The following is an 8,797-nucleotide window of genomic DNA, read 5'->3' as shown; positions in this document are numbered from 1 at the left end:
AACCCTGTCACGCACAGAGCAGGGTCCATCAGGGGGGTTGGGGCTCTGTACCCTGTCACACACAGAGCAGGGCTGATCAGGGAGTTGAGGAGCTCCCCCCTGTCACTCACAGAGCAGGGCCTATCAGGCGGGTTGGGGCACCGCCCCCCATCACACACAGAGCAGGGCGGATCAGGGGCTTGGGACACCGCAACGGTTACACTCAGGGCAGGGCCGATGGGGAGGTTAATGGCTCTACCCCGTCACACACTGAGCATGGCCCGTGCGTGGGGGGTTGGGGCGCTGCACCCTGTCACACACAGAGCAGGGCCAATCAGGGGATTGGGGTGTTGCACTCTGTCACACACATAGCCGCAGGGCGATCAGGGGGTTGGGGAGCTCCCCCATATCAGGCACAGAGCAGGGCTGATCAGGGGGTTGGGGCGCCTTCCCCTGTCAGGAACAGAGCAGGGCAGATAGGGAGGTTGTGGCCCCGCCCCCGGTCACACACAGAGCCACAGGGCGATCAGGGGGTTTGGTTGCTGCCCCCCGTCTTTTCTTTTTCTTTTTTATTCTGGGCCAGCTTTAGCTCTGAGTCTTGGCTCCAGCTCTGAGGCCTCCGCTCCTGAAAGCAGGTATCTGGTTTGTTTCGGTTCTATAATCGAAACTCTGTATCAACTCCAGTCTGAGATCCCGCTCTCTGAAAGCAGGTTTCTGGGTTTTTTTTTAGCTTCTATATTTGTTACTATGTTTGAAACTGCCGGCTCAGAGGCCTACAGCAGCAGGCAGGGAACGTTGGAGTCGGCAGTCACTGAAGCAAGCAAGCCTCATGTTCGCTTCAAGCTGCCTGGCTGCCTGCCGCCATCTTGGCTGGCAGTTAATTTCCATATTGTCCTGATTAGCCAATTGGAAGGGTAGTGGAGGTACGGCTAATTGCCATGTTTCTCTTTTATTAGATAGGATAGCCTCTTTTGTGCTCTGCCCTCCTCTGTCAATATCTTTCCCATTTTTCAATAGAGCTGACAAAGTGATCCTTTTTATTTTTTGTTAATCCTTACCTGAGAAATTTTTTCCATTGATTTTTAGAGAGAGTGGAAGGGATGGGGTAAAGACACAGAGAGAAACATCAGTGTGACATATCTATTGTTTGCCTGCCGCATGCACTTCTACCAGGGCCAGGGATTGAGCCTGCAACCAAATTACATGTGAATGGAATTTAACCTGAAACTCTTTAGTCTGTGGGCTGATGCTCTCTCCACTGAGCACACTGGCTACGGCAAAGTGATCCTTTTTAAACCTGTTTCAATCATATCACTCCAATAGCTTCCCATCTTATTCATAGTAAAAGTCAGAGCCCTTACATTAGCCTCAGTTCAAAGTTACAAAACTCCCCATCCCCATATTTTTCACCCCTCCTTCCCTACTTGGTATTTAACAACAAAAAAAATCACTTTCTAATACTCAGTTATGTAAGTTATTATTTTATTTATTCCTACTAAAGCAGGGGTGGGGAACGTCTGGCCTGTGGGCCATATAAGGGCCACAAAATCATTTTGTCTGGCCCTGCCAAGGCATTAGGGGTAAGTTAATTAAATATTTGACCAAATATAGTAGGCTAATTTTTAAATTGATAATTTTGTATGGCCTGCAAATGATGTTATAAATATCCAAATGGCTCTTGCTAGAAAAAAAAGTTCACCACCCCAGTACTAAAGTTTAAGCTCTATAAGATCAGGGGTTTTAGGCTGTTCTATCCACTGCTTTATTCTCAGTGTTTAGAATAGGTGTGGCAGAGAGGCAACTCAGTAAATATCTGTTGAATAAATATGTATGTCCTCAGTTATGATGTAAAGATATAAAATGTGTTTCTTAATTGTATTGCTGTCAAAAAATGAAGTACATTAGCAGGTATTTGCCACCAAGTTGTGAGTTTGAAAGGTATGCAGTTTTAAGAAATTTAGTGAAATTTTGTAGGATTATCAAGATACTAGATGAGATGTAGCCCAAGAGCAATTTATTCACTTCAGATAGAGTGCTTTAACCAAAATTCTCTGAAGTAAGAGTTAAGTGACTTAAGTGATATAAATAACACTTAGTAAAGGACCTCATCTAAGTCATTTCACTTCTCAGGCTGCAGCTCCTCATCTGTGAAATCATTGGGTTGAGGTGCTCTCTGATCTTTTCTAGGACTAGTGATCTCTGAAAACCTACACTGCTAATTTTTGCTATAACAATCCTAGAATGAAATGCATATCAGTTGCAAGGATATACTTCTTTAATGAAGACATCAATGAGCCTTAGCTGTGTTCTTATCTATTTATGTCACTATTTATGAGCTAAAGAATTTGTATTTTGTTTTAACATTCATATTCATGCTAATTTATGATATGCATGGGAGAAACAAGGTTATTTGGGTTCAGTAGTTCTTCTGCATTATCGTATTAGGAAATTTTCCAAAGAAGAAAAGTCAAACTACAATATTGACAGTTTTTCAAGAACTGTAGGAAAAAGTTAACAATGCACAATTAACAGGCATTTTTTGTTTTTTCCTTTTTCAGACGGTCTTAAAATCACTACATTTGCCAAAAAACAACAGTCTCTATGTTCTTACACCAGACTTACCACCACCTTCATCATCTAGTCATGCTAGGTAAGGTATTTACTTTTTTTGTTAATCTGAAATGAAAAATTTGATTGTTAATAACATTGCTTTAAGCCAGGGGTCCTCAGACTTTTTAAACAGGGGGCCAGTTCACTGTCCCACAGACCGTTGGAGGGCCGGACTATAGTTAAAAAAAAAACCATGAACAAATTCCTATGCACACTGCACATATCTTATTTTGAAGTAAAAAACCAAAACGGGAACAAATACAATATTTGTATTTGCATGTGGCCCACGGGCCGTAGTTTGAGGACCCCTGCTTTGAGCTCTATATAAATACAAAATCAAATCAAAATCTTGTTGAAGCTTTAACTTACTGACAGTTATTAAGTATATAAATTTTTAAATTATGTGGTTTAGATAGTTTATTTGATTTTAGTAGTGGCACCTTTTTTCCAAAGAAAATCTGTAGCAAAACTTCATTATTTAAAAAATAGTCAAAAATGTTATTTATCTGTTTGAATAGGAGTGCATGTACCTTTTCAAATTAGTGTTTTTGTTTTCTATAGATAAATATCCAGAAATGGTATTGCTGGATAGTATAGCAACTGTTTTATTAATTTCAAAAAAATATTTTTATTGATTTCAGAGAGGAAGGGAGAGGGAGAAAGAGATAGAAACATCAATGATGAGAGAGAATCATTGGCTGCCTCCTGCACACCTCACACTGGGGATCGAGCCCACAACTTGGGCACATGCCCTGACCAGGAATTGAACCGTGACCTCCTGCTTCAACTGAGCCATGCCGGCTGGGCTCTATTTTTATTACAAGCATTTTGGGCAACACTCACCACAGATAAAGCCTCCCTCTGGACTGGAGATGCTCGTCCTGTCTGCCCTGAGCTCCCAGTCTGGTGGGATATGTAGAGAGAAAACAAGCAATGACAGTGTGATGTGCCGAGTTGTCCCTGTCAGCCCCCCTAGTGTCTGTATCTATTGGTTATGCTTATATGCATGCATACAAGTCCTTTCCATACCACAGTAATTTACAGTCCCACCCAGTGTATGACACTTCCCTGTTTTCCACATCCTCGTCAGCGTTTGTTATTTGTGGATTTATTAATGATAGCCATTCTGACTGATATGAGATATCTTGCTGTGGTTTTAAGGGATCGAGCCCACAACTTGGGCACATGCCCTGACCAGGAATTGAACCGTGACCTCCTGCTTCAACTGAGCCATGCCGGCTGGGCTCTATTTTTAATATTTTAAAGTAAATTTTAAACAGGAATCTCCAGACTTTTTCATACTGCAGTAATTTTTTTTTTATTGTTTAAAGTATTACACATAGTATTACATATGTCTCCTTTTCCCCCCCTTGATCTCCCCCTTCCACTCCCACCCCCCGCACATGACCTGGTCACTGGTTATGCTTATATGCATGCATACAAGTCCTTTCCATACCACAGTAATTTACAGTCCCACCCAGTGTATGACACTTCCCTGTTTTCCACATCCTCGTCAGCGTTTGTTATTTGTGGATTTATTAATGATAGCCATTCTGACTGATATGAGATATCTTGCTGTGGTTTTAATTTGCATTGCCTTGATGATTAGTGATGTTGAGCATCTTTTTAATATGTCTGTTAGCTGGTTGTATGTCCTCTTTAGAGAAATGTCTATTCATATCCTCTGCCTATTTTTTTAAAGTACATTGTTTATTTTTTTGAGGTTTAGTTGTGTGAGTTGCTTATATCTTTTGGATATTAACTCCTTATCAGATATATGATTTACAAATATTTTTTCTCCCATTCAGTAGGCTGGCTTTTCATTTTGTTGATGCTTTCCTTTGCTGTGCAAAGCTTTTTTATTTTGATAAAGTTCCCTTTTGTTTATTTTTTTCTTTTGTTACTCTTGTTTGAGGAGACATATCCCAAAAGATATTGCTAAGATGGATGTCCAAGAGATTACTATCTATGTTTTCTTCAAGGAGTTTTATGGTTTTAGGTTTTACATTTAAGTCTTTAATCTATTTTGAGTTTTTATGTTTGTTTTTTTAATATGGTACAAGAAAGTGGCCCAGTTTCATTTTTTTGCATGTGTCTGTTCTGATTTTCCAACACTACTTATTGAAGAGATGATCTTTAATCGTATATCCTTGCCACCTTTGTTGTAGATTATTTGACCATTGAAGCAAGGATTTATTTTGGGGCTTTCTATTCTATATTTCATTGATCTGTATACTTGCTTTTATACCAGTATGATACCATTTTAATTATTCTAGCTTTGTAGTATAGTTTTATATCAGAGAGTTTAATATCTCCCACTTAGTTCTTTTTCAAAATGTCTTTGGCTACTGGAGTCTTTTGTGGTTCCATATAAATTTTAGGATCAGTTCTAATTCTGAGAAAATGCCATTGGCATATTAACAGGGATATTGGTATATATTTGTTTAGGTAGTAAGGACATTTTAACAATATTAGTCCTCCCAATCTGTGAGCAAGGTATATCCTTTTATTTATTTGTATCTCTTCAGTTTCTTTCTTTAGTGTCTTATAGTTTTCAGAGTATTGATCTTTCACCTCTTTGGTTAAATTTATTTTTAGTTATTTTATGGTTATAAATGAGATAGTTTTCTTCTGATTGTTTGTTATTGTATAGAAATGCAATAGGTATCTGTGTTCTGAAACTTTATTGAATTCATTTATTAGTTTGACTAATTTTTTGGTGGAGTATTTGGGGTTTTCTCTATATAGTATCACTTCATCGACAAATAATGAAAGTGTTACTTCCTCTTTTCCAGTTTGTATGCCTTTTTTTTTATTTTTTGTCTATTTGTCTGATTGCGTTGGCCAGGACTTTCAAAACTGTTTTGAGTAGAAGTGGTGATAGTGGGCAACCTTGTCTTGTTTCTGGTATTAGAGGAAAAGCTTTTAGCTATTCACCATTGAATATATTAGGTGTGACTTTGCCATATAGAGCGTGTATTATGTTGAGATATGTTTCTTTTATACTTTGTTGAGAGGTTTTATAATAAAAGGAGCTTGCTGAAACCGGTTTGGCTCACTGGATAGAGCGTCGGCCTGCGGACTGAAGGGTCCCAGGTTCGATTCCGGCTAAGGGCATGTACCTGGGTTGCAGGCACATCCCCAGTGGGGAGTGTGCAGGAGGCAGCTGATCGATGTTTCTCTCTCATCGATGTTTCTAACTCTCTATCTCTCTCCTTTCCTCTCTGTAAAAAATCAATAAAAATATATTTAAAAATAAATAAATAAAAGGAGCTTGAATTTTGTCAAATGCTTTTTCTGCATCTATTGAGGTGATCATATGGTTTTTATTCTTTATTTTGTTAATGTGATGTATCCTCTTGATTGATTTACAGATGTTGAGCCATCCTTACATCCTTGGGATAAATCCCACTTGGTCATGGTGTATAGTCCTTTTAATGTATTGTTGAATCTATTTTGATAATATTTTCTTATAAATTTTTGTATGTATGTTCATCAAGGATATTGGCCTGCACTTTTCTTTGATATAAAATTTTTATTAAGATGTTCTCTCTATTTGGAATAGAGGATCTCATTCTTCAGTTTTCACAGTGAAACTGAGTATATTATAGAATGAGAGAATTATTGTAATGTTTAATTATATATTGTATTATTATGCCAGATGAAGCAAAACTGATCTAAAGTGAATAATTATGCTAGTATTAGAGTCATAATTTTTGTGAGTACAATCTCATTCCAGAACTATGTTTAAGTTGTTTTAGATCTTTATAATATTTATACACATTTTCTTTTTTAATAAAACTTGGTGATTTTGTGTGGTAGAGAGACATGTATCCCTAAACTTTGAGTATTGTCAAACTTTTACCACCATCTATCAAATATCTTTATTATTTATGTAGTGGAAGGAAAACATTTCTGTTTTTCTCTACTGCAGTGCTCATAGAACACTTCTGGCCACAAAATTTATTTTGTTTGTTTCACACAGCAGGCAGTTCTTCAACACCCACTCAGTCCCACAGGGCCGGCCCCCACATCAGCCAGCAATTGCAAGTCTAGGTGGTCACCTGTGTTTTTGACCAACTGGATATAATTGGAGGTTCACATAACCTCCTTTTTGGGTATGATAATTTGCTAGAACAGCTCGCCAAACTCAGAAATGTTCTCTACTCACTATTTTTGATTTATTAAAAAGCGCATGCATGTGTGCTTATTGATTTTAGAAAGAGGGAGAGAGAGAAACATCAATGATGAGAGAGAATCATTGATCGGCTGCCTCCTGCACACCCCCTACTGGGGGTTGAGCTCGCAAACTGAGCATGTGCTCTGATTGGGAATTTAAATCTGTGACCTCCTTGTTCATGGGTTGACACTCTACCACTGACTGAGCCACACTGGCTGGGCAAAAAACAAAAAAAAAGCATATTTTAAAGGATGTAAATGACCAGCCAGATGAAGAAATAAATAGCAAACTCTACCAAATCATTCAGCTGGGGTTTTCTAGGGAGGCTTTATTACATAGGCATGATTGACTAAAACTATTGGCTATTAGTGATTAACTCAATCTCTTGCCCCTCTTCTCTCCTCATAGGTGGGGAAGAGGGGGGTGCAGATAGCATCTTATCACAAGTTTGGTTCCCCTACTAACCTCCATTCCGAAGGGTTTTCTAAAAGTCACCTTATTAACAAACTCAGATGTGGATGAAAGGGAATTATTATGAATAACAAAAAACTTGCTCCTTTCACCTTTATCACTCTTATCACTTAAAAAATTCCAAGGGTTTTAGGAGCTCTGTGTGGGGAAAAAGACCAAAGAGAAATTACTCAACTGCAGAAAATTAAATCTAATGTAATTGTATTTGGTAGTCTGTTAATAGTTTGTTTTAGGTTAAGAATTTAAAGATTTCTTGGGTTGCTCCTTATCCTCTATGTTCAATGATATACTAGTGGGAGGTTGAATTTGCATACTATTACAAATAGCCAAACAGTATTTGTAGTTCTAGGTTAGTTAACAATGGAATTAATCACTGTCATTCAATATGTAACCCACATAATTATAGCAGATTAGAGATATTATTGATTATTATCTATTTCCAGTAATGTGGTTAAATGGATTTATCAAAAAGTCTTTCTGGGCCAATGGAAGTGTTCATTGCCATTTGGCTGACCTTTGTTTGATTGCCTATCACTCAATCCCTAGGCAAGCAGGAGCCTACAATGCTTCTGAAATGTAATGTTTGTTGGAACATGTGTCTTCACATAGCACTTAAGTAGTCTTTTCTAGTTGACTTTATAGATTTTTACCAAGATATAATGATATTGTTTCCTGCATTGGAACAATAAGAAAGACAGAAAAATTCAAAGTGGAACAAAAGACATAAAAAACTGGGATAGCCAGGTGGTGGGAGGAGGGGCATATAGAATTTCCTGCTAATGAAAAAGTCATATTAATGAATATTTAATTAAAATATAACTAAAAAGTCAAGGTGTATTTATTTTAGTGTGTTAATATATCTTTCTATAAAACTAGAGATTATCTTTGCGTGTGTGTGATGTATACTTTAAATTCTGATTTCAGAGGAGACAATTAAAAAAACACAAAATTTATGCAGAATCTTAAAGGCTAATGATAATAATTACTTTTAATTTGTGATTTTAATTTTGTGTTTTACTAAATAAAAATATTTTTTGGCATCTTAACAGTATAGTAAAGTTCAAAAGCAATTTCTGATTGAGTTATATATACAGCCCATTATGTTACCAAATATGGTAGACGGATAAAATTGCCGTGTGATAAACTTTATGACTTAATTTGATATTTTTGTTATAATTGGTGAATTAATAGAAAACTTACTTATAACTTATAACCTAATTTATAATCTAAAAAGGAGAAAATAAAAGGTAATTTTGATTTTTAGTGTTATATTTGAGAATAGACAAATGAATGGAAGAGCTCTGAAATTGGTAGAGGAAAATAGGAAAGTTTATGTACATATTATCCCATCCATTTTTTAATATCAGATTTGGGATTAAAAAAGAAAACACCTCACACAAGGAAATGTTTTTTTTGTTTTGTTTTTTCTTATCTTAGAGAGAGTGGTAGGGGGAGAGAGAGAAAAAGAAAGAGAGAAAGAAATGATGGGAGAGTGAAACATCAGTTAGTTGTCTCCCATATATGCCCCACCCCGGGATGGGTGCAATCTAGATATTG

At 37.2% G+C, this 8,797-nt stretch overlaps 1 protein-coding gene across 2 annotated transcripts in view; it reads left to right on the top strand.

The window, feature by feature from the left end:
* Positions 1-8,797, top strand: part of LOC102757542 (FAS-associated factor 1) — a 156,004-nt gene that overhangs the window by 111,506 nt on the left and 35,701 nt on the right. For both annotated transcript variants that reach the window (XM_015566928.1, XM_015566927.1), the window contains exon 6: positions 2,538-2,629. In XM_015566928.1, coding sequence (XP_015422414.1) covers positions 2,538-2,629 — 92 coding nt within the window. The remainder of the gene's footprint in view (positions 1-2,537; positions 2,630-8,797) is intronic.

This window comes from Myotis davidii, unplaced genomic scaffold, assembly GCF_000327345.1.
Source record: "Myotis davidii unplaced genomic scaffold, ASM32734v1 scaffold79, whole genome shotgun sequence".
NCBI lineage: Eukaryota > Metazoa > Chordata > Mammalia > Chiroptera > Vespertilionidae > Myotis > Myotis davidii.
Note: the sequence above shows the minus strand (reverse complement) of the source record. Positions and strands in the feature narration are given on the sequence as shown.